Here is a 26,530-nt window from a genome sequence, read left to right as displayed (position 1 = left end):
TTCTCTCTCAGTGTGTGAGACTGTCAGCTGTGAGAGGACAGGAGGGGGATGCAGATGAAGCTTCTCTCCCTCAGTGTGTGAGACTGTCAGCTGTGAGAGGGGAGGAGGGGGATGCAGCTGAAGCTTCTCTCTCAGTGTGTGAGACTGTCAGCTGTGAGAGGGGAGGAGGGGGATGCAGCTGAAGCTTCTCTCTCAGTGTGTGAGACTGTCAGCTGTGAGAGGGGAGGAGGGGGATGCAGCTGAAGCTTCTCTCTCAGTGTGTGAGACTGTCAGCTGTGAGAGGGGAGGAGGGGGATGCAGCTGAAGCTTCTCTCCCTCAGTGTGTGAGACTGTCAGCTGTGAGAGGGGAGGAGGGGGATGCAGCTGAACTTCTCTCTCAGTGTGTGAGACTGTCAGCTGTGAGAGGAGAGGAGGGGGATGCAGATGAAGCTTCTCTCCCTCAGTGTATGAGACTGCCAGCTGTGAGAGGAGAGGAGGGGGATGCAGATGAAGCTTCTCTCCCTCAGTGTATGAGACTGCCAGCTGTGAGAGGGGAGGAGGGGGATGCAGATGAAGCTTCTCTCCCTCAGTGTGTGAGACTGCCAGCTGTGAGAGGGGAGGAGGGGGATGCAGCTGAAGCTTCTCTCCCTCAGTGTGTGAGACAGTCAGCTGTGAGAGGGGAGGAGGGGGATGCAGCTGAAGCTTCTCTCCCTCAGTGTGTGAGACTGCCAGCTGTGAGAGGGGAGGAGGGGGATGCAGCTGAAGCTTCTCTCCCTCAGTGTGTGAGACTGCCAGCTGTGAGAGGGGAGGAGGGGGATGCTGTGAGAGGGGAGGAGGGGGATGCAGCTGAAGCTTCTCTCTCTCAGTGTGTGAGACTGTCAGCTGTGAGAGGGGAGGAGGGGGATGCAGCTGAAGCTTCTCTCCCTCAGTGTGTGAGACTGCCCGCTGTGTGAGGGGAGGAGGGGGATGCAGCTGAAGCTTCTCTCCCTCAGTGTATGAGACAGCCAGCTGTGAGAGGGGAGGAGGGGGATGCAGCTGAAGCTTCTCTCTCTCAGTGTGTGAGACTGCCAGCTGTGAGAGGGGAGGAGGGGGATGCAGCTGAAGCTTCTCTCCCTCAGTGTGTGAGACTGCCAGCTGTGAGAGGGGAGGAGGGGGATGCAGCTGAAGCTTCTCTCTCTCAGTGTGTGAGACTGTCAGCTGTGAGAGGGGAGGAGGGGGATGCAGCTGAAGCTTCTCTCTCTCAGTGTATGAGACTGCCAGCTGTGAGAGGTGAGGAGGGGGATGCAGCTGAAGCTTCTCTCCCTCAGTGTGTGAGACTGCCAGCTGTGAGAGGGGAGGAGGGGGATGCAGCTGAAGCTTCTCTCCCTCAGTGTATGAGACTGCCAGCTGTGAGAGGGGAGGAGGGGGATGCAGCTGAAGCTTCTCTCCCTCAGTGTGTGAGACTGGCAGCTGTGAGAGGGGAGGAGAGGGATGCAGCTGAAGCTTCTCTCCCTCAGTGTATGAGACTGCCAGCTGTGAGAGGGGAGGAGGGGGATGCAGCTGAAGCTTCTCTCTCTCAGTGTATGAGACTTGCAGCTGTGAGAGGGGAGGAGGGGGATGCAGCTGAAGCTTCTCTCTCTCGGTGTATGAGACTGGCAGCTGTGAGAGGGGAGGAGGGGGATGCAGCTGAAGCTTCTCTCCTCCGCTGTGTGAGGCTGTATACAGTCAGTGGAAAAGTGAAGCAGCATGGCAGACATTGTGCAGACCACACTGTGGGTGCAGATGTGTTTCGTCGGTATTATGTGATGTGTTAGGATAGTTTTGTGTCCTTATTATTTATCACATTGAGGGTAGCTTGATCTCGTCCTCAGGTTCCTCACAGATCCCCCCCTGCCCTGGACACTTCATCTGCACCAACTGGATGTGTGTGAACATCTCCCTGGTGTGTGACGGCTTTCCGGACTGTCCTCAGGGGGAAGACGAGAGGACTTGTGGTGAGACACCCACCTAATGGGCGAGAGGTGTCTGCGGGGTCGGGGCCTGGATGTACAATGTTCATCTCTTCTATTCTATAAACCTTCCCTTGACTTGTAGAGAAGAGTCCAACGACCACAACTCTGACCAACCAGACGTCTCCAGCCGGCTGCCCAGAATATATGTGCCTGGATGGCCGCTGTCTGAGGTTTACACAGGTACATGGGGCGGCGTGACAGATGAGGCATGAAAGATTAAGTATGAGAGACAAGGCATGAGGGACCAGGTGTGAGAGATGAGGTGTGAGATGTGAGAGACAAGGCATTAGGCCTGAGAGATAGGCATAAGGAAGGAGGCGTGAGATGGGAGAGATGAGGTGTGAGAGACAAGGCGTGAGGGACTCGTCATGAGATGTGAGAGACAAAGTGAGGGACATGAGGTGTGAGAGACAAGGCGTGAGGGACGCGGCATGAGATGTGAGAGACAAAGTGAGGGACATGAGGTGTGAGAGACAAGGCATGAGGGACGCGGTGTGAGATGTGAGAGACAAAGTGAGGGACATGAGGTGTGAGAGACAAGGCGTGAGGGACGCGGCATGAGATGTGAGAGACAAAGTGAGGGACATGAGGTGTGAGAGACAAGGCATGAGGGACGCGGTGTGAGATGTGAGAGACAAAGTGAGGGACATGAGGTGTGAGAGACAAGGCATGAGGGACGCGGCGTGAGATGTGAGAGACAAAGTGAGGGACATGAGGTGTGAGAGACAAGGCATGAGGGACGCGGTGTGAGATGTGAGAGACAAAGTGAGGGACATGAGGTGTGAGAGACAAGGCGTGAGGGACGCGGCATGAGATGTGAGAGACAAAGTGAGGGACATGAGGTGTGAGAGACAAGGCATGAGGGACGCGGCGTGAGATGTGAGAGACAAAGTGAGGGACATGAGGTGTGAGAGACAAGGCATGAGGGACGCGGCTTGAGATGTGAGAGACAAAGTGAGGGACATGAGGTGTGAGAGACAAGGCATGAGGGACGCGGTGTGAGATGTGAGAGACAAAGTGAGGGACATGAGGTTTGAGAGACAAGGCATGAGGGACGCGGTGTGAGATGTGAGAGACAAAGTGAGGGACATGAGGTTTGACAGACAAGGCATGAGGGACGCGGCGTGAGATGTGAGAGACAAAGTGAGAGACATGAGGTGTGAGAGACAAAGCATGAGGGACGCGGCTTGAGATGTGAGAGACAAAGTGAGGGACATGAGGTGTGAGAGACAAGGCATGAGGGACGCGGCGTGAGATGTGAGAGACAAAGTGAGGGACATGAGGTTTGAGAGACAAGGCATGAGGGACGCGGCTTGAGATGTGAGAGACAAAGTGAGGGACATGAGGTGTGAGAGACAAGGCATGAGGGACGCGGTGTGAGATGTGAGAGACAAAGTGAGAGACATGAGGTTTGAGAGACAAGGCATGAGGGACATGGCATGAGATGTGAGAGACAAAGTGAGAGACATGAGGTGTGAGAGACAAGGCATGAGGGACGCGGCGTGAGATGTGAGAGACTAGGTATGAAGCATGAGAGGTGAGACGTGAGAGACAAGGCATGAGGGACGCGGCGTGAGATGTGAGAGACAAAGTAAGGGACATGAGGTGTGAGAGACAAAGCGTGAGGGACATGGCATGAGATGTGAGGGACATGAGGTGTGAGAGACAAGGCGTGAGGGACATGGCATGAGATGTGAGAGACAAAGTGAGGGACATGAGGTGTGAGAGACAAAGTGAGGGACATTAGGAGTGAGAAACAAGGCGTGAGGGACATGGCATGAGATGTGAGAGACAAAGTAAGGGACATGAGGTGTGAGAGACAAGGCGTGAGGGACATGGCATGAGATGAGAGAGACAAAGTGAGGGACATGAGGTGTGAAAGACAAGGCATGAGGGATGCGGCGTGAGATGTGAGAGACAAAGTAAGGGACATGAGGTGTGAGAGACAAGGCATGAGGGACGCGGCGTGAGATGTGAGAGACTAGGTATGAAGCATGAGAGGTGAGACGTGAGACAAGGCATGAGGGACGCGGCGTGAGATGTGAGAGACTAGGTATGAAGCATGAGAGGTGAGACGTGAGAGACAAGGTGTTCGAGTTGAGGTGTGACATGTGAGTCCTCTTATGTCTTCAGGTCTGTAATGGGGTCCCTGACTGCAAAGATGAATCCTTGGCCTCGGATGCCTCTGATGAGCAAGAATGTGGATTCTGGGGTCCGTGGGGGTCGTGGAGCATCTGTAGCCAATCCTGTGGGAACGGAGTGCAGAGCAGACGCCGAACATGCATCATCCGGTCCAGTGATATCCTGAGGCAGTGCCGAGGAGAGGAGGGCGAAGCGCAGCAGTGCTTCTCTTTGTCCTGCCCAGGTGGGAAGACTCACCTCAGTGTCACAGAATATATTGGAGATCACTCAATAGGTCAGACCATTCCTTATGCTCTAAGTCACGAATCCCAGAGTCTCTGCAGTCACAGAATATTGGAGATCATTGGTAGGATGGGGAAGAATATTCTTTATGCTCCAGGTCACAAATCCCAGAGTCTCTGGAGTCAAATAATTCTCTAGATCATTTTTGGGGGTGGGGAGGATAGGTAAGATTTATTATCATCACAACTTTGTCTTGTCTTTCCAGTTGATGGCTCATGGACTCCATGGACAGCGTGGTCAAACTGTACTCAGGACTGCAGCGGGGTGGTGATTCGGCGCAGGGAGTGTACCCCTCCACAAAGCGGGGGGCACCATTGTTCTCTTCTTCCAGGATCTTCATCTTTATCTCTGGAGATTGGTGAGGATGGATACAATCGTGTCCGCACTGGGTTTACATTAGGATAGTGACTGTGACCTGGCGACACTGATCACTGGGGAACTCCATTTTCATTGAGTTGGATCTGACACTTGTTTTTGACTAACTTTTGGCTTCTGAATCCATAAGTGACCCTCGTTTTTCTCTATCACAACAGCTTTTTAAGCTACAGGATTCCTTTCCTTTGTCTCTAAAACCGTACAAAATACATATACAATGGAAAATGATGTAGAGAATCACCTGAATGTAATGTTCATATAAAGCTCTTTTGTTCATACATAGGATATATTTTTACTGTACATTGTGCAAGTGGTGAAGTTAGGGAGCAGTTACGGTAATTTACTCTTTCCTGGAGTGTTCAATCTGTGGACAATCTCGCCTGATGCACCACCAATAGTCATCCATCATATGTCCATGCCATCTACCCTAATACTGGCCCTCCATGACCTTCACATCTTGGTGGAACCGTTCTCCTTGCTCATCACTGACTGCACCAAGGTTTTCAGGGAAGTTAGCAACATGGTTGCAGAAAATGCAGCTTGAACCTGTGCGCAGCAGGGCGCCACACCCCGATGAAATGTTCATCTTTGATGAGCTGCCTAATCTATGTACCATCAAACACATTGGCCTTTTACTAATGACAGGCTAGGAAATGCCAAAATGAGAAACTGGAAACAGTCTCCTTCAGTTGGCAAAGCTTTAATGAATGGCTTCATGAGACCCAGTTTCATGCGCAGAGGTGGGAATACAATTTTCTGTCAACAAGTGGCCCATGTAGGATGTTTGGATCACCAAGTTTGAGGTCAGATCTTGGAGGCCAATTCCTCTCGACCCAGTGCTTCTCGCGAGTTCTGCTGTCCCACATGCACCGAATACAAGGATACTTGGTGTATCTACGTTGCTGATCAAGAAGTAAAATATGATTTTCAGGTCAACACAGATGATCCAATTGTGTTTTGTGATATTGCAGCAAGTCAAGGACTCTCTTTATGTCTCCGTATTCTTCACAAAGAGAAACTGAATAGCCAATTGGGACTGCACCAAATAAATTGCCATTGAGGAGGAGGACGCACTTCATACTCCGCTGCGAGCTATCGATGGACAGTCGCCATTGATGTCAGTCATAGATTGGAATCCCAGTTCCTCAGTTAAGCCATGAATGTTCTGGCGAAACACTTCACTTCTACAGTGTTGCAGAAATGCACTTTCTCTGGATGGAGAAAGCTTTGCTCATTTTTCGAGCAGGTTTCTCTCATGCCGTCTTGTTGTTAGGAATTCTGAAGCCTTTCTTGATAGTCCCAAATCTAGCGCCAAATAGTTAAACTCATGGAGGTAAAATCCCTAATGAACATCTTCAATTTCAGAATCTTCCTCATTGCTGTCACTTTGTTCTTCATCATAACGCTGTTCTTGAAAAGAGGGAAGTTCAAGGAAAACTGCCAGTACGTATCGCTGACAGTACGCATCGCTGACAGTACGCATCGCTGACAGTATGTATCGCTGACAGTACGCACTGCTGACAGTACGCACCGCTGACAGTACGCACCGCTGACAGTACGTATGACTGACAGTACGCACCGCTGACAGTACGCACCGCTGACAGTACGCACCGCTGACAGTACGCACCGCTGACAGTACGCACCGCTGACAGTACGTATCGCTGACAGTACGTATCGCTGACAGTACGCACCGCTGACAGTACGCACCGCTGACAGTACACATCGCTGCCAGTACGCACCGCTGACAGTACGTATCGCTGACAGTACGTATCGCTGACAGTACACATTTCTGACAGTACGCACCGCTGACAGTACGTATCGCTGACAGTACGCACCGCTGACAGTACGCACCGCTGACAGTACGCACCAGGAGACCCAATTTTATATTTATTTTTCTTGTTCTATTCTGAAGTTTTCACTTTACAAAAATAACAGTCACTTGAATAATCTCTGGCTCTCGCCAAACCATAGGTATATAGCAAATGGTGTCTTATCACGTGTTCCCTTCATCCGTAAGCTCTGGACACGCTGCTCGCACCTTGTGAGGGGTCCAAGACTTATCTTGATCATCACGTTTTACTTTGAAATGTGCAAAATAGGCTGGTGTGACAATATACTGATGACATCCTGTGACTGGTGAAACTGCCACAGATAGAACTAAAGGAATCAGGGCTGTTTAGGCTTTTACCAGGAGAACTAGCAGAGACGGACGTGATCTGAAAGAAAGGAGATAAGCGTGTAAATAAAAAAATATCATCTGCTAACCCTTTGTATACAGACTTTGGGATATGTGTCACTATATAGAGCGGCACACGACCTCTCGCCACATTGTCTCACATGTAACTGAATAGCCGAGACAAATAAAAACCTGCAGCTGGTCACCGAAGTCGTCCTCCATACTCCCAATGAGGGCGGTTCACACTCGTCAGGGATTAGAGATTGTCAGGCAAAATGTATTTTTGTCCTAGTTTTAAAAATGAGAGATGTCTTAAATCCCCACCCCCTGCTCATTTGGAAGAGGCTACATAGAACTCACTCTTGCTTTCCTCCTAACAAGGAATTTTTATTACTGCCATAAAACGGTAGCAAGCATACTGGTATACCCTGGATTTTCCCTCCAATCCTATTGTATAACTGTACAAACTTTTAATGTCGAGTTTAATAATGCACATGACTGTCACAAACACCGGGACCACATTTTTGGAATGCTCACCTTTTTCCAATTATAATAGTATATATTACATAACTGGGAGACCACCGGAAGCCCGGGAAATGGGTTCTGAGCTTCTGAGCATCATAGAGATATTATATTTGATATCCATCTTCATGAATATTGGTGACGGCAAACATGATGTCTCCATCTTGGATGTGGGACCCCCCCATACCAAGATATGAAATCTGAAGGATTTTTATGTCTTGTGCAGCTGGGTAGGTTCACAAAACCGAGCCCCCGTGTGAGGTAAACAACATGGGTGTCTCTTAGTGTTTTGGCCCCTTACTAAAAACCAGAACGGCCATTTTAATTCATTCTTTCCCCGGGACGTCAGACGCATGCACTCCTCGCTGCGTGGAGGAATCACACCTAATTTCCGGGGAGCCGTCCCCCCCAACAGAATCTGAGACCATCACCTCGTGGCGCAGGTTTTGCTATTACTTATCCCTTTTATTTTAATAACTGTTTTATGCATATATGTAAATTGTCTCTTTTATAATATCTTGTATATCTTTTGTAAACACTGCCCACTTTCGGGAGTAAATCATTATTATTTACAGTGGTGGCCAAAAGTATTGGCACCCCTGCAGTTCTGTCAGATAATCCTCAGTTTCTTCCTGAAAATGATTGCAATCACAAATTCTTTGGTCTTATTCTCTTCATTTAATTTGTCTTCAATGAAAAAACACACAAAAAATTGTCCTAAAGCCAAATTGGATATAATTCCACACCAAACCTAAAAAAGGGGGTGGAGAAAAGTATTGGCACTGTTTGAAAAATCATGTGATGCTTCTCTAATTGGTGCAATTAACAGCACCTGTAACTTACCTGTGGCACCTAACAGGTGTTGGCCATAACTAAATCACACTTGCAGCCAGTTAACATGGATTAAAGTTGACTCAACCTCTGTCCTGTGTCCTTGTGTGTACCACATTGAGCATGGAGAAAAGAAAGAAGACCAAAGAACTGTCTGAGGACTTGAGAAACCAAATTGTGAGGAAGCATGAGCAATCTCAAGGCTACAAGTCCATCTCCAAAGACCTGAATGTTCCTGTGTCTTCCGTGCGCAGTGTCATCAAGAAGTGTAAAGCCCATGGCACTGTGGCTAACCTCCCTAGATGTGGACGGAAAAGAAAAATAGACGAGAGATTTCAACGCAAGATTGTGCAGATGGTGGATAAAGAACCTCGACTAACATCCAAACAAGTTCAAGCTGCCCTGCAGTCCGAGGGTACAACAGTGTCAACCCGTACTATCCGTCGGTGTCTGAATGAAAAGGGACTGTATGGTAGGATACCCAGGAAGACCCCACTTCTTACCCCGAGACATAAAAAAGCCTGGCTGGAGTTTGCCAAAACTTACCTGAGAAAGCCTAAAATGTTTTGGAAGAATGTTCTCTGGTCAGATGAGACAAAAGTAGATGGGAAAAAGCATCAATAATAATAATAATAGTTTATTTTTATAGTGCCAACATATTCCGCAGCACTTTACAAATTTTAGGGGGGACTTATACAGACAATACAGAATAAGCATATCTCATATCGAACGGAGTGAGGGCCCTGCTCGCGAGCTTACAGTCTATGAGGAAGTGGGGGAGACACAAAAGGTAAAAGGTACATATATTGTATAATGCAGCCTTGATATACTGAATAGGATAAATAATAATACATGGACTGGTCGCCAGCCAGTATGTGTGCAGTCCTGACAGAGGCTTTTATGTGCATGGTTGGTTTGAACCCGAAGTTGAAGAAGATTTTAATATGGGGGAAAGCTGGGATGGACAGAGTGTGTTTAGGTGATACGCCAGTCTAAAGAAATGTGTTTTTAGGGTTCGCTTGAAACTGTGGGTATTGGGAATTAATCGAACTGTCCTGGGTAGTGCATTCCAGAGAATTGGCGCAGCACGCGAGAAATCTTGGAGACGGGAGTGGGAAGTTCGGATTATGGAGGATTTTAGTTTCAAGTCATTTGCAGAACGGAGGGCACGTGTAGGGTGGTAGACTGAGACAAGGGAGGAGATGTAGGGGGTACTGAAGCATGGAGCGCTTTGTGGGTAAGCGTGATAAGTTTAAAACGAACTCTATATTGGATGGGCAACCAATGCAATGACTGGCACAGGGAAGAGGCATCCGAGTAGCAGTTGGCGAGGAATATGATCCTGGCTGCTGCGTTCAGGACGGATTGGAGAGGGGAGAGTTTAGTAAGAGGGAGACCGATTAGTAGAGCGTTGCAATAGTCAAGACGAGAATGAATAAGAGCGACAGTAAGAGTTTTTGCCGAGTCAAAGGTAAGAAAAGTCCTGATTCTTGAGATGTTTTTGAGGTGTAGATGACATGAACGAGCGAGTGATTTGATGTGAGGAGTGAAAGAAAGATCTGAATCAAAAATGACCCCAAGACAGCGGGCTTGTAGCTGGGGAGTAATGGTTGAGCCACAAACGGAGATGGCAATATTGGCCACAGGTAGATTAATGGAGGGAGGAAAGACGAGTAGTTCAGTTTTTGACAGATTCAGTTTTAGGTAGAGGGAGGACATAATGTTAGACACAGCAGAAAGACAATCACTGGTCTTTTGTAGTAATGCAGGGGTGATGTCCGGAGCAGAGGTGTATAATTGGTGTCATCAGCATAGAGATGGTACTGAAAACCGAATCTACTGATTGTTTGTCCAATAGGAGCGGTGTATAAGGAGAAAAGAAGGGGGCCTAGGACTGATCCTTGAGGAACCCCGACAGTAAGAGGAAGTAGGGAGGAGGAGGAGCCGGCAAAGGACACAGAGAAGGAGCGGTCAGAGAGATAAGAGGAGAACCAGGAGAGAACCGTGTCCTTGAGGCCAATAGTGCGGAGCATAGTGAGGAGGAGCTGGTGATCCACAGTGTCAAATGCTGCAGAGAGATCCAGGAGAATCAGCAGGGAGTAGTGACCATTAGATTTAGCGGTTAGTAGATCATTAGAGACTTTAGTGAGGGCAGTTTCAGTAGAATGTAAAGAGCGGAAACCAGATTGTAAAGGGTCAAGAAGAGAGTTGTCTGAGAGATAGCGGATTAGACGGGAGTGGACCAGGCGTTCCAGGAGTTTAGAGATAAAGGGAAGATTGGAAACAGGTCTGTAGTTGGCCGTGCAGTTCTGGTCGAGGGATGGTTTTTTAAGTAATGGTTGTATGCTGGCGTGTTTAAAAGAAGAGGGAAAGATACCAGATGAGAGGGAAAGGTTGAAAATTTTAGTTAGGTGAGAGGTGACAGCTGGAGCAAGGGACTGAAGGAGATGTGAGGGAATAGGGTCGCTGGTGCAGGTGGTAGGGCGAGAAGATGCAAGGAGCCTGATCACTTCATCTTCCGTGACTGGTTCGAAGTCAGAAAATGAGCAAGATACAATGTGGCGGGGGGGAGCATGCATAACATTTGGGGATTGGGAGAAAATTTCCTGTCGGATATGGTCAATTTTTTCTTTGAAATAGTTAGCCAGATCGTCAGCGCTGAGGTCGGTGGTCGGGGCCTGTGCTGTTTGATTGAGGAGAGAATGAAACGTGTCAAAGAGTCGTTTAGGATTATTGGAAAGTGAGATGATGAGGTTGTTAAAGTAGGTTTGTTTGGAGAGGTGAAGGGCAGAGTTATATGTTTTCAGCATAAATTTATAGTGGAGGAAATCTTCGGGCAGATTTGATTTTCTCCACAGCCGTTCAGCGCACCTGGAGTACCTCTGGAGAAGACGTGTTTGAGGCGTGTGCCAGGGTTGTCGCCGTCTATGCCGAATTGTTCTTTGTGTAGGAGGTGCGGCTTCATCCAGGGTGCATAGCATTATTTTGTTATAATGCTTCAATGCAGATTCAGGACATGAGAGGGAGGAGATTGGGGCCAATGATGATTGCAACCTTTTTATAAATTTCTGGGTGTTAATGGCGCGTAAATTTCTATAAGTGTGGACGGTGGGAGTGTCTTGAGTAGAGTCACAGTTCTTGACAGAGAATGAAAGAAGATTATGGTCAGAGAGTGGAAGGGGAGAGTTAGTAAAGTCATGTACTGAGCAAAGCCGGGAGAAGATCAGGTCCAATGTGTTCCCATCCTCATGTGTAGGAGAATTAGCAAGCTGTGAGAGGCCGAAGGAGGAGGTTAATGATAAAAGATGCGTGGCAGATGGGGAAAGAGGATCGCCAATTGGGATGTTAAAGTCTCCCATGATTATCGTGGGGATGTCGCAGGATAGAAAATTTGTAAGCCAGGCAGCAAAGTGATCCAGGAATTGACGGGGGGGACCTGGGGGGCGATAGACAACCGCCACTCGCAGGGAGAAGGGCCGGTAGAGTCTGACTGTGTGGGCCTCAAAGGATGGGAAGATAAGGGAGGGTACAGGGGGGATAACCTGAAAAGTACATTTTGTTGAAAGAAGCAGACCAACACCTCCACCTGATCTGTTGTCAGGTCGCGGGGTATGAGAGAAATGTAGGCCACCATAGGAGAGAGCTGCAGCGGCGGTGGTGTCCGACTGCTGGATCCAGGTTTCAGTGAGAGCCAGAAGGTTGAGGGAATTAGAGAGGAAAAAGTCATGGATGTAAGAGAGTTTATTACAAGCTGAGCGTGCATTCCAAAGGGCACAGTTGAATGAGACAGAAGATATGCAGGGAATATTAATGAGATTAGCAGGGTTTCTGAATGTAACAGGGAAAGAGTTAGTGTTATTATTACTGGAGGGTCCTGGGTTGGGAGAAATATCACCTGCGACTAATAGAAGGAAGATACAGAGAGTGAGCAGATGATTGAGTGATTTGTGAGAGCGTTTCCTGCGTTGTATGGTGGGAATGAATGGATCTGCGTGGTATAACATTGTGAAGAGAGCATGACAACTGTACATAGGAGAAGAGAGGAGTGAGGGATTAATATGGATGAAGTGTGCCGCATTTGTGGGAGAACGGTGAATGTGGATGATTGTAGCAACCAGAGTATAAATGGCACAGATACAAATGGTGAATACTGTTTGCCAAAAAGATGACCTGGAAGCAAGTTTGTTTAATTGTCTTGCATGTCTTACCTGTCTCCTGCCCTGTCCAACTGCCATTTTCTAACTGCCAGGGCACTTTGCTAAATTATGGCACTTCGATAAAGTATGCATAAATGCTATATGCATAAATGCCCCCGCATAAATGCCTCCCCTTAACTAAGTCTCAATATATAGGGACGTATCTGCTTAGATCTGCACAGATTTAACTCATTAACAATCAATCACTAGCTTAAAAGACAACAGGAGACCATAAAGTGCAGGGAAAAAAAAAAAAAAAAAACAGACTAGTAAACTCGGCATGGATCATAAACTCTTAAAGTAAGTGTGATGACCTTTAAGTATCATGGAATAAAAAAGCTAGAGGAGTGAAAAAATATATACCAGAAATTGATAGGCTGCAGAGCATTGCATGGAGATATAATGCAGTTTTCAGGACAGATCACACAAGCAGTGAAAAATATATACCAGAAATTGATAGGCTGCAGAGCATTGCATGGAGATATAATGCAGTTTTCAGGACAGATCACACAAGCAGTGAAAAATATATACCAGAAATTGATAGGCTGCAGAGCATTGCATGGAGATATAATGCAGTTTTCAGGACAGATCACACAAGCAGTGAAAAATATATACCAGAAATTGATAGGCTGCAGAGCATTGCATGGAGATATAATGCAGTTTTCAGGACAGATCACACAAGCAGTGAAAAATATATACCAGAAATTGATAGGCTGCAGAGCATTGCATGGAGATATAATGCAGTTTTCAGGACAGATCACACAAGCAGTGAAAAATATATACCTGTAAGAAGAGAAGAAAGATGAATATTAGCAATGCCATTTTCTAACTGCCAGGGCACTTTGCTAAATTATGGCATATCAACATAGAGTGTACAGGAAAAAAAAAGAGGCATTCAAAGAAAAGAACACACTCCCTACAGTCAAACATGGCGGAGGTTCCCTGATGTTTTGGGGTTGCTTTGCTGCCTCTGGCACTGGACTGCTTGACCGTGTGCATGGCATTATGAAGTCTGAAGACTACCAACAAATTTTGCAGCATAATGTAGGGCCCAGTGTGAGAAAGATGGGTCTCCCTCAGAGGTCATGGGTCTTCCAGCAGGACAATGACCCAAAACACACTTCCAAAAGCACTATGAAATGGTTTGAGAGAAAGCACTGGAGACTTCTAAGGTGGCCAGCAATGAGTCCAGACCTGAATCCCATAGAACACCTGTGGAGACATCTCAAAATGGCAGTTTGGAGAAGGCACCCTTCAAATATCAGGGACCTGGAGCAGTTTGCCAAAGAAGAATGGTCTACAATTCCAGCAGAGCATTGTAAGAAACTCATTGATGGTTACCGGAAGCGGTTGTTCGCAGTTATTTTGGCTAAAGGTTGTGCAACCAAGTATTAGGCTGAGGGTGCCAATACTTTTGTCTGGCCCATTTTTGGAGTTTTGTGTGAAATGATCAATGATTTGATTTTTATTTCATTCTCTTTTGTGTTTTTTTCTTGCAAGCAAATTAAATGAAGATAATAAGACCAAAGAATTTGTGATTGCAAGAAACGGAGCATTATCTGTCAGAATTGCAGGGGTGCCAATACTTTTGGCCACCACTGTACCAGCTTCGTTCTTCTTGTCCTATGTCGAGCAAACACGTTCCTCACCCGCTAATTCACGTTACCTACCAGGTACCCGATCCACCTGTTAAGCGATCGGTGGTGGCAGTATACCAGTATTTATGTGATATTGTGGTTTGAGGGTGGCTGGACGGAGGTATATATACGTTCCTGGAAGGAACTGGTGGTATATATACGTCCTGTCACATCACGTGCCGCAATAGTCGACATAAATTAGAGCAGCTGCGCCCTGTTGCTTATCCTCGGTCAATACCGTGTTTGACCAGCAGGATAAGGGGGCGCCAGAGGGCTGCAAGGTCTGACCAAGTGTGTTTTCGTGACAATTGGTGGCAGCGGTGGGATCATAGGACATTAGTGATCTGGTTTCAGCAATCATTCCTCTCACTAAAAACTTGCACGGTTCTTACCTGGACCCTGCACAAAAGTTTTGAAGATCGAACTCAGTGTTTATTAGATCTGAGACAATACTGTATGTGTAGCAGTTACCCCTACCCTTCTTCGTTTTTTTTTTTCTATCTGTATTTTGGTGATCATGGTCATAGTTGGGGAGCTCTGGTACAGCCAGCAGAAAAAGGACACTCTTATTGGAATATGTATAACCAGAGGCATTGACCCCCTCGGCAAAAACAAAGAACAAATGGCTGCTGCACTGGGGCAACTGGAGGCAGAGCAAGCCCGTCTCCAGACCTCAGCAGGGCCAGAGGTCAGCCGAGATATGGACAGTACTGCTGCAGGGGTCCCACCTGTAGACGCACGCCGCGTCAGCGACCAGGGCAGTGTGGACCCCTATCTGCAGATGGCTCTACAGCAACTTCCTGCAGAGGATCATGAAGGACGGCTGAAAGTCATTCAGCAGCACCAGGAGGCCGAGAGATCCGAGCGAGAGGCCGAGAGAGCCCAGCGAGAGGCTGAGCGAAAGGCCGAGAGGGCCCAGCGAGAGGCCAAGAGAGCCGAGAGAGCCGAGCGAGAGGCCGAGAGAGCCCAGTGAGAGGCCGAGCGAGCCGAGCGAGAGGCCCAAGCCCAGAGGGCCCATGAACTGCAGATGGCCCAACTCAGGATCCCAGCATCCACCTCACGGAACGGTGAGACCAACAATGCGACCCTGTTTAAGCCTCGTCCAGACCATTTTCCTGTGATGGAGAAGGACGGCGACCTCGACACCTTTCTGAGGGGTTTTGAAAAGACTTGCAGACAATACCAGCTGCCTGAGGAACAGTGGGCCCGATACTTAACTGCAGCGCTGCGAGGCAAAGCTCTGGATGTGTTTGTGGCTCTTCCTCCGAGCCTCGATGGGAACTATGATGCCATTAAGCAGGCCCTAATCCAGAGGTTCCAACTGACTCCTGAGGTGTACCGTAAAAAGTTCCAGAACCTCCAACGTGGACCGCATGACAGTTACAGCGATGTGGTGCATGGGCTCCAAACCAACTTTGAGCAGTGGATCCAAGGACTGTCAGCGACCACCTTTGAGCAGCTAAAGGATCTGATGGTGAAAGACTAGTTCCTGCATCTGTGTCCGACTGAGGTATGGCAGTTCGTGATGGATCAGGAGCCACCAGATGCCAATAAAGCAGCGCAGATCGCAGACACCTACGAGGCCGACCGGAGGTGTGGAAGCCGGTCGTCACCAGCTGGAAAGGGGGTAAGCCATCAACCACCATCCCTGCCCCTGCCAGCCGACCTTCCGGAGGCCTTTTTCCCGTTGCCAAGGCCCTGTCTGCATCTGATGCCCGCAGGTGTTATTTCTGCAACCAGACTGGTCATCTCAGCGCCATTTGCCCAGAGAAGCAGAGGAAGAACCCCCCATCCAAGGCCCCAGGGCCTAGTGCCTCAGTTCTTTTGGTGGGTGGGCCGGTTGGGAGGGCCTGTGAAAATTTGCAGTCTGTCCTGGTGGGGGACACTGTCACTGTAGGCCTCAAGGACACTGGGGCCGAACGAACCCTCATCCGACCCGAACTGGCGTCCGCTGAAGAGCTTATTCCGGGAAAGACCCTGACTGTCACCGGGATTGGGGGCGTCCGATGCCCCTTGCCCATGGCCCGGGTTTTTATTGATTGGGGTGCGGGGAGTGGGGTGAAGGAAGTGGAAGTATTTGAAAATCTACCTGCAAATGTTTTGTTGGGAACTGATTTGGGGAGGATGTTTTTTTATTATGTCCCTGACACCCCTCCCAGATCTGATACGGTTGGTAAGGTTAATGCTGATAATGTGAATGTCAATGCTTTACCTGATGATGATGATGATGATGATGATGATGATGATGATGTTGTTGTATTGGAAGGTACAGGAGAACTCAGCCATGTCACGCTGCTGGGTGATATTGCTGAGGATCCCCTAGCAGGAGCAAAGGTCAGTGCTAAGGGTAATGGGGAGAGGCACGAGGACCATGGCGCAGGTGGGGCTGTGCCAGTGACCAGTGTCACAACAGATGGTGACCTGGCTGATGGTAGCTGCCCCATACGTAGTACTGTGCCTGAGGTAATGGAGGAGGATGGGGAAGTAGTACTCATAGCCGCGAGGCTGATGGGGCGGTGTTATTCCCCGGGGAGACGGCCTATATAGCCGCTGTTACCCGCAGTCAGAGTGCCCAGAACGCAAGTAACGCCCTCTGGACCCTCCTCGGACAGAGGAATAACGGAATCAGGTATGGACCCAGAGCCGGTCCCAGAGGGTCCCAGTGAGGACGTGGCCTTAACCTCACCTCTGGCTTCCTCCAGCCAGGAGTTTCAGGCAGCTCTGCACTCAGATGCTAGCCTAGAGACGTTAAGGAGCCTCGCTGAGAAACCCACCTCCGAGTCGGATAAGGAGAGGGTATTCTGGGACCAAGGGAGGTTGTACTGGGAGACAGTTCCCTGTACACCCCAACAGGAGTGGCTGAGGGAAAGACAGCTGGTCGTCCCCTACCAATTCAGGGATGAGTTGTTGCGGATCGCCCATGAGATTCCACTCGCTGGACACTTGGGGGTCAGCAAAACCAAGGCCCGGCTGTCTCACCACTTTTATTGGCCCAAAATGAGGACGGATGTGGTGAACTATGGTCGCTCCTGTACCACGTGTCAAAGAGTGGGAAAGTCAGGGCCGGCTCCCAAAGCCCCCCTGATCTCTTTGCCAGTGATAGAGGAGCCTTTCCAGAGGATTGCTGTGGACATTGTGGGACCACTGGCCATACCCAGCAGCTCTGGAAAACGATTCATCCTTACCGTGGTAGACTATGCTACCCGGTATCCGGAGGCAGTAGCCTCGTTCTCAATTAGGGCGGATAAGGTGGCGGACACCCTCTTGGCCATCTTTTCGCGAGTAGGCTTCCCCAGGGAGATGCTTACCGACCAGGGGACCCAGTTCATGTCTCGCTTAATGGAGGCCCTATGTAAGAAAATGCAGGTGCAGCATCTGGTATCGAGCGCGTATCATCCACAAACCAATGGTTTGTGTGAGCGATTCAACTTTACCCTCAAACAGATGTTAAAAATGCTGGTTGAGACCCAGGGACGCGACTGGGAGCGTTACCTCCCACACCTGCTATTTGCTTACAGAGAGGTTCCACAGGCCTCGACGGGGTTCTCCCCCTTTGAGCTCCTGTATAGCAGGCGTGTCCGAGGGCCCCTTGGGTTGATAAGGGAATTCTGGAAGGAAGAGCCGAGCTCCCCAGGAGTGTCCATCGTGGAGTATGTCATGCACTTCCGTGACAAGATGCAGACCTTAACACAGTTGGTGCATGACAACATGGCGCAAGCCCAGGCTGACCAGAAGTATTGATACGACCAGAACGCCCGAGAGCGGACCTACCAGGTGGGTCAGAAGGTGTGGGTGCTGGTCCCCGTACCAAAGGACAAGCTTCAGGCAGCCTGGGAAGGCCCGTACATCATTCACCAACAGCTCAACCCGGTCACCTACGTGATCACTCTTGACCACGCGCGGGGTAGGCGGAAGGCTTTTCACGTTAATATGATGAAGGCTCATCAAGAACGTGGAGCCTGCGTCCTACCGGTCTGCAGCCTGCCCGAGGACATGCTGGCCCAAGCGAAGGCCAGCGGGTCCCTATAGGATGTAGAGATAAGCGCCTTGCTATCCGCAGACCAGAGGTCTCAGATGCGAGCAGTGCTGAAACCCTTGCAAGCAATGTTCACCAACTTGCCTTGGCAGGATTAAAGTGGCGATCCATGGAGTGGACACCGGGAATCATGCCCCACTCCGGTGGACAGCCTATCGAATCTCCGACGAGGTGCAGCATGTCATGCGCCAGGAGGTCGAGGAGATGCTGAAGTTGGGGGTGATTAAGCGGTCCAAGAGCGCGTGGGCCTCACCGGACCACCCGGTTCTGTGTGGACTACAGGGGGCTCAACGCTATCACAGCCTATGACGCACAACCAATGCCACGCATTGAGGAGCTGCTGGAGCGGTTAGCCAGCGTGAGCTATCTCTCCATTATGGATCTGAGTCGGGGATATTGGCAGATTCCCTTGAGCCCCGGGGCCTAGGAGAAGTCCGCCTTTATCCCCCCCTTCGGATTGTATGAATCCACGGTCATGCCTTTTGGCATGAAAAATTCCCCTGCCACTTTCTAGCGAATGGTCAACCACCTGCTCCAGGGACTGGAGAGGTACACAGTGGCGTACCTGGATGATATTGCCGTCTTCAGTCCCACCTGGGAGGATCACCTCGAGCATCTGCAGCAGGTGCTCGGGCGCATTCACCAGGCGGGCTTGACCATCAAGCCAGGAAAGTGCCAGATGGGCAAGAACGAGGTCCACTACCTGGGGCACCGGGTAGGTGGGGGTACTCTGAAGCCAGAGCCTGGGAAGGTGGACACTATCGTGTCCTGGCCCACCCCCAGGACCAAGAAGCAGATGCAGTCCTTCTTGGGCACCGCAGGGTACTATAGATGCTTTGTACAAGACTATAGTAGTCTTGCGAAGCCCTTGACAGACCTCACCAGGAGGAGCCTACCCTATTCAGCCAAATGGACAGATGAATGCGAGGTGGCCTTTCGGGCTTTGAAGACTGCCCTGAGCAGCTCTCCTGTGCTAAAGGCGGTCGACGGCACATGGCCACTCTTCGTACAGACCGACGCCAGTGAGTTTGGCCTCGGTGCTGTATTCAGCCAGGTCGACTCGGGGAACCAAGAACACCCCGTGTTGTACCTAAGTCGGAAACTGCTGCCGAGGGAAGTGGCCTATTCCACCATAGAGAAGAAGTACCTGCCCATTGTATGGGCCCTCAACCGTTTACAGCCTTACTTGTACCGGCACCCCTTCACTGTCGTGACTGACCACAACCCCCTAAGTTGGCTGCACACCATGTCCGGTGCCAACGGAAGGTTGTTACGCTGGAGCCTCACCCTCCAGCAGTACGACTTTACCGTTCAACACCGCAAAGGCAGTGAGCATGGCAATGCCGATGGGTTGTCCCGGCGAGGGGATCTCCAGAGATACGCTTGGAGGAGTACCAGAAGGTCCTACCTCCATAGCGCAGTCTAAAAAGGGGGAGGTGTCAGGCAAAATGTATTTTTGTCCTAGTTTTAAACATGAGAGATGTCTTAAATCTCCACCCCCTGCTCATTTGGAAGAAGCTACATAGAACTCACTCTTGCTTTCCCCCCAACAAGGAATTTTTATTACCGCCATAAAACGTCAGCAAGCATACTGGTATACCCTGGATTTTCCCTACAATCCTATTGTATAACTGTACAAACTTTTAATGTCAAGTTTAATAATGCACATGACTGTCACAAACACAGGGACCACATTTTTGGAATGCTCACCTTTTTCCAATTATAATAGTATACCTTATGTAACATACCTGGCGGCGTCCTTGCATAGTGGTCCATCTCCCACTGTGCAAGAGCGCGCACTTGATCTCCAGTCCAGTCTGCTAGCCTGGCTTCCCTCCATGCTGTCTGTTTGCCTCTGTTTCTGCTGCTTAAGGGCGGTGCCCGATCACTTCCTGTTTCTTGTACCTGCTGCGGGCACACCCCTTGTGCGTCCTCAGCCTATTGCTGTCTGTCATCTGGTATTTAACCCAGCTCCTCCCAAGAAACCCTGCCTGAACATTGTGTTCTGTCAGTTGGCTTCTGGTCACTGATATGCCAGGTCCCGTTTATGTTTCCTGCCTTCGGTATCAGTTCCCGTGTCTGAACTGTGTCCTGTCTGTATTATCTTCTAGCCTGTTGTCTTCTGCCTATCCTGGAGGCTGTATTTCCAGGCCTGTGTGAGCACGCTCCTAGCCTGTTCGTTCCGCCTTCTAGGGGCCGCATACCTAGACCCGCTCCTGTATCTTGCTGCTGTGTCTGTTCTTGTCTGAATACTCTCCTAGCCTGTTTCCTGTTTTTCTCTATGTCCATACCTTCCCTTTTTCTGCATAGTCTGAACTCGTACCTAACTCCTGCTCGTTGTCACTGTACTCCCGTTTGTGAGTTTAGAGTCCACTCGCTACTTCACTGCAAGTACCCTGTGGGTATCTGGTTCTGCCTTTCCCTTCCTGTCTGTTCCGTGTGTACAGAGCCCTGTCCCTCCTGCTCTGCCTTGCTCACCGCTCCGGCGGCTCTTGCGCGCTCAGCCCTGTCCACCGCATCTGCGGTTTCGCTTTGCTCAGTCCTGTCCACCGCGTCTGCGGTTTCGCTTTGCTCAGTCCTGTCCACCGCGTCTGCGGTTTCGTTTTGCTCAGCCCTGTCCACCGCGTCTGCGGTTTCGCTTTGCTCAGCCCTGTCCACCGCGTCTGCTGTTTCGCTTTGCTCAGCCCTGTCCACCGCGTCTGCGGTTTCGCTTTGCTCAGCCCTGTCCACCGCTTCTGCGGTTTCGCTTTGCTCAGCCCTGTCCACCGCGTCTGCGGTTTCGCTTTGCTCAGCCTTGTCCACTGCGTCTGCGGTTTCGCTTTGCTCAGCCTTGTCCACCGCGTCTGCGGTTTCGCTTTTCTCAGCCCTGTCCACCGCGTCTGCGGTTTCGCTTTGCTCAGCCCTGTCCACCGCGTCTGCGGTTTCGCTTTGCTCAGCCCTGTCCACCGCGTCTGCGGTTTCGCTTTGCTCAGCCCTGTCCACCGCGTCTGCGGTTTCGCTTTGCTCAGCCCTGTCCACCGCGTCTGCGGTTTCGCTTTGCTCAGCCCTGTCCACCGCGTCTGCGGTTTCGCTTTGCTCAGCCCTGTCCACCGCTTCTGCGGTTTCGCTTTGCTCAGCCCTGTCCACCGCGTCTGCGGTTTCGCTTTGCTCAGCCCTATCCACCGCGTCTGCTGTTTCGCTTTGCTCAGCCCTGTCTACTGCGTCTGCGGTTTTGCTCTGCTCAGCCTTGTCTACCGCGTCTGCGGTTCTGCTCTGCTGAGCCTTGTCTACCGCGTCTGCGGTTCTGCTCTGCTCAGCCTTGTCTACCGCACCTGCGGTTTCGCTTTACTCTGTTTGTTTACCGCATCTGCGGCTCTGAATTTGTCTCCCAGTCTGTACTGGACCCTACCTAGCCTGCGCTCTAGTCTGCCTGTTCCTGTATTCCCCGGTGTGGGTCAACAGCCGTGTCCGGAGTCTGACCTGGAGTAGACCCTGGTTCCTCTGCTCGGTTCCTCCCTGGTGCACTGGCGTCGTATGCCGTCGTGCGACCTTGGTCGGATCGGGCAGATACTTAGTTACGCCCCTCCAGGCACTCTCTGGTTCATGGCACAGTGGAACCACTAAACACGCACACGCCAGTCAGTCCGGGCGTGTGCATTACATCTTACATAACTGGGAGACCACCGGAAGCCCGGGAAATGGGTTCTGAGCTTCTGAGCGTCATTGAGATATCATATTTGATATCCATCTTCATGAATATTGGTGACGGCAAAGATGATGTCTCCATCTTGGATATGGGACCCCCCCCCATACCAAGATTTGAAATCTGAAGGATTTTTATGTCTTGTGCAGCTGAGTGGGTTCACAAAACCGAGCCCCCGTGTGAGGTAAACAACATGGGTGTCTCTTAGTGTTTTGGCCCCTTACTAAAAACCAGAATGGCCATTTTAATTCATTATTTCCCCGGGACGTCAGACGCATGCACTCCTCGCTGCGTGGAGGAATCACACCTAATTTCCGGGGAGCCGTCCCCCCGACAGAATCTGAGACCATCACCTTGTGGCGCAGGTTTTGCTATTACTTATCCCTTTTATTTTAATAACTGTTTTATGCATACATGTAAATTGTCTCTTTTATAATATCTTGTATATCTTTTGTAAACACTGCACACTTTTGGGAGTAAATCATTATTATTTACCAGCTTCGTTCTTCTTGTCCTATGTCGAGCAGATACATTCCTCACCTGCTATTTCACGTTACCTAACGGGTACCCGATCCACCTGTTAAGCGATCGGTGGTGGCAGTATACCAGTATTTATGTGATATTGTGGTTTGAGGGTGGCTGGACGGAGGTATATATATGTTCCTAGAAGGAACTGGTGGTATATATACGTCCTGTCACATCACGTGCCACAATAGTCGACATAAATTAGAGCAGCTGTGCCCTGTTGCTTATCCTCGGTCAATACCGTGTTTGACCAGCAGGATAAGGGGACGCCAGAGGGCTGCAAGGTCTGACCAAGTGTGTTTCTGTGACAGAGATCACAGGCCGGGAGTCACGTAGAACCACCCACTGATCTTTGGAGCGTACAGCTCTCTGCTGCCTCCTATCGTCCGGACAATTACACAATTAGCCAACAATTAACGGAGAAAGCAGCAGACTGTTCCCATTAATTAGTTACCGGGAAACTAACAGTGAGCGTATCTCATATACACTTCCGGATTCCAACGCATGGAATATGTGTATATACCGCCGTATGATCACTACTCACTCCACGATAACCTCACTCTACTCGCTGCCACCACCAGTCGGTTTTTAAAATACAGTCTGACTGGACGCCTGGAATAGGTAGCGTATGGCTTTGAGGCGAGGTGCGATTACAGAACAAAAGGAAAAGAACTGTTAAATTTTATGTTTACTAAAAAGGGAGGCAGTGTTAAGAAAAATATACAAAAGATTTTACAAAGGGGACAATACAATACAGCATATGCAATTACAGAAAATAATAGGGATTAACAGAAGAACTTACTACGTCGATCGCAGAGATGATTCAATTTAGGAGAGCACTTCTATGGGCCATTTCAGTGAACCAGGTTCCTGCATACACGAACAATGCATGTCTCCACACGAACCCAGATCATAATTCGGCTGGATGTTTTATCAGCCCCTGAGTCCCACCCATATACTCCCCCATGATGGGTCAGGTTGTGGGCTGGTCTCAGCCCTTCATGATTTTATGAAATCCCCAACTGATACGATAACTCCTCTCTGGATGATATTTTTTATAGGGATTTTATCTTTACTTAGAGACCACGCATGGTATAGCTGCTGTCAGTTACATATCCCTAGAACGCATGACCATAAAAATCTACACTTTCACATACCTGGGGCCTTTTAGGCCCGTGTGCAAATAACATGGAATAACGCAAACAAAAATGACAAACAACTATATACCTGAGGAATACCTAGAGTATCAAAATTCTAACTAAAGTAATCTTGCAGAAAATAGAAAACAATTAACAGGGCGGGCCTGCGAGGCCCCAGGTATGCGTTCTAGGGTTATACATAGTAACATAGTAACATAGTTTTTAAGGTTGAAGGAAGACTAAGTCCATCTAGTTCAACCCATAGCCTAACATGTTGATCCAGAGGAAGGCAAAGAAAACCCATATGGCAAACACTAAGCTCCACATTGGGGGAAAAAATTCCTTCCCGACTCCATACGACAATCAGACTAGATCCCTGGATCAACGCCCTATCAAGGAATCTAGTATATATAACCTGTAATATATAAGGCACTTCTTACATGTTAGTAGTGAATCCCTCATTACACATCATGCGGCAGAGAGCTCCATAGTCTCACTGCTCTTACAGTAAAGAATCCCCGTCTGTGATTATGATTAAACCTTCTTTCCTCCAGACGTAGAAGATGCCCCCTTGTCCCCGTCTCTGGCCTCAGAGTAAAAAGATCAGTAGAAGGGTCTTTGTACTGTCCCCTCATATACTTGTACATAGTAATAAGATCCCCCCTAAGCCTTCGCTTTTCCACAGTAAATAACCCCAAGTGTAATAACCTGTCTTGGTATTGCAGACCCCTCAGTCCTCTAATAACCTGTCTTGGTATTGCAGACCCCTCAGTCCTCTAATAACCTGTCTTGGAATTGCAGACCCCTCAGTCCTCTAATAACCTGTCTTGGTATTGCAGACCCCTCAGTCCTCTAATAACCTGTCTTGGTATTGCAGACCCCTCAGTCCTCTAATAACCTGTCTTGGAATTGCAGACCCCTCAGTCCTCTAATAACCTGTCTTGGTATTGCAGACCCCTCAGTCCTCTAATAACCTGTCTTGGAATTGCAGACCCCCAAGTCCTCTAATAACCTGTCTTGGTATTGCAGACCCCCCAGCCCTCTAATAACCTGTCTTGGTATTGCAGACCCCCCAGCCCTCTAATAACCTGTCTTGGTATTGCAGACCCCCCAGCCCTCTAATAACCTGTCTTGGTATTGCAGACCCCCCAGCCCTCTAATAACCTGTCTTGGTATTGCAGACCCCCCAGTCCTCTAATAACCTGTCTTGGTATTGCAGACCCCCTAGTCCTCTAATTACCTGTCTTGGTATTGCAGACCCCCCAGTCCTCTAATAACCTGTCTTGGTATTGCAGACCCCTCAGTCCTCTAATAACCTGTCTTGGAATTGCAGACCCCTCAGTCCTCTAATAACCTGTCTTGGTATTGCAGACCCCTCAGTCCTCTAATAACCTGTCTTGGTATTGCAGACCCCTCAGTCCTCTAATAACCTGTCTTGGAATTGCAGACCCCTCAGTCCTCTAATAACCTGTCTTGGTATTGCAGACCCCTCAGTCCTCTAATAACCTGTCTTGGAATTGCAGACCCCCCAGTCCTCTAATAACCTGTCTTGGTATTGCAGACCCCCTAGTCCTCTAATAACCTGTCTTGGTATTGCAGACCCCCTAGTCCTCTAATAACCTGTCTTGGTATTGCAGACCCCCCAGTCCTCTAATAACCTGTCTTGGTATTGCAGACCCCTCAGTCCTCTAATAACCTGTCTTGGTATTGCAGACCCCCCCGTCCTCTAATAACCTGTCTTGGTATTGCAGACCCCCCAGTCCTCTAATAACCTGTCTTGGTATTGCAGACCCCCCAGTCCTCTAATAACCTGTCTTGGTATTGCAGACCCCCCAGTCCTCTAATAACCTGTCTTGGTATTGCAGACCCCCTAGTCCTCTAATAACCTGTCTTGGTATTGCAGACCCCCCAGTCCTCTAATAACCTGTCTTGGTATTGCGGAGCCCCCAGTCCTCTAATAACCTGTCTTGGTATTGCGGACCCCCCAGTCCTCTAATAACCTGTCTTGGTATTGCGGACCCCCCAGTCCTCTAATAACCTGTCTTGGTATTGCAGACCCCCCAGTCCTCTAATAACCTGTCTTGGTATTGCGGAGCCCCCAGTCCTCTAATAACCTGTCTTGGTATTGCGGACCCCCCAGTCCTCTAATAGCCTGTCTTGGTATTGCAGACCCCCTAGTCCTCTAATAACCTGTCTTGGTATTGTGGACCCCCCAGTCCTCTAATAACCTGTCTTGGTATTGCGGACCCCCCAGTCCTCTAATAACCTGTCTTGGTATTGTGGACCCCCCAGTCCTCTAATAACCTGTCTTGGTATTGCAGACCGCCCAGTCCTCTAATAACCTGTCTTGGTATTGCGGACCCCCCAGTCCTCTAATAACCTGTCTTGGTATTGCAGACCGCCCAGTCCTCTAATAACCTGTCTTGGTATTGTGGACCCCCCAGTCCTCTAATAACCTGTCTTGGTATTGCAGACCGCCCAGTCCTCTAATAACCTGTCTTGGTATTGCGGACCCCCCAGTCCTCTAATAACCTGTCTTGGTATTGCAGATCCCCCAGTCCTCTAATAACCTTGGTCGCTCTTCTCTGCACCCGCTCTAGTTCATCTATGTCTTTCTTATACACCGGAGACCAGAACTGTACACAGTATTCTAAGTGTGGTCGCACTAATGACTTGTATAGAGGTAAAATTATCTTCTCCTCATGAGCATCTATGCCTCTTTTAATGCATCCCATTATTTTATTTGCCTTTGCAGCAGCTGCCTGACACAGGCCACTAAACGTGAGCTTGTCGTCCACCAATACACCCAGGTCTTTTTCAGTGACAGTTTTGCCCAGTGTTTTACAATTAAGCATATAATTATACATTTTATTTCCTCTGCCCAAGTGCATTACCTTACATTTATCCCCATTAAAGCTCATTTGCCATTTATCAGCCCAAGCTTCTAGTTTACATAGATCCTCCTGTAATATAAAATTGTCCTCCTCTGTATTGATTACCCTGCAGAGTTTAGTGTC

At 49.3% G+C, this 26,530-nt stretch overlaps 1 protein-coding gene across 1 annotated transcript in view; it reads left to right on the top strand.

Annotated features, from left to right (window-relative positions):
* Positions 1-26,530, top strand: part of LOC141264133 (SCO-spondin-like) — a 521,676-nt gene that overhangs the window by 82,506 nt on the left and 412,640 nt on the right. Inside the window, exons 11-14 of the mRNA XM_073676443.1 lie at positions 1,830-1,952; positions 2,053-2,150; positions 4,104-4,458; positions 4,600-4,752. Coding sequence (XP_073532544.1) covers positions 1,830-1,952; positions 2,053-2,150; positions 4,104-4,458; positions 4,600-4,752 — 729 coding nt within the window. The remainder of the gene's footprint in view (positions 1-1,829; positions 1,953-2,052; positions 2,151-4,103; positions 4,459-4,599; positions 4,753-26,530) is intronic.

This window comes from Phyllobates terribilis, unplaced genomic scaffold, assembly GCF_046119375.1.
Source record: "Phyllobates terribilis strain yellow unplaced genomic scaffold, ASM4611937v1 Scaffold_4__5_contigs__length_816908805, whole genome shotgun sequence".
Lineage (NCBI taxonomy): Eukaryota > Metazoa > Chordata > Amphibia > Anura > Dendrobatidae > Phyllobates > Phyllobates terribilis.
Note: the sequence above shows the minus strand (reverse complement) of the source record. Positions and strands in the feature narration are given on the sequence as shown.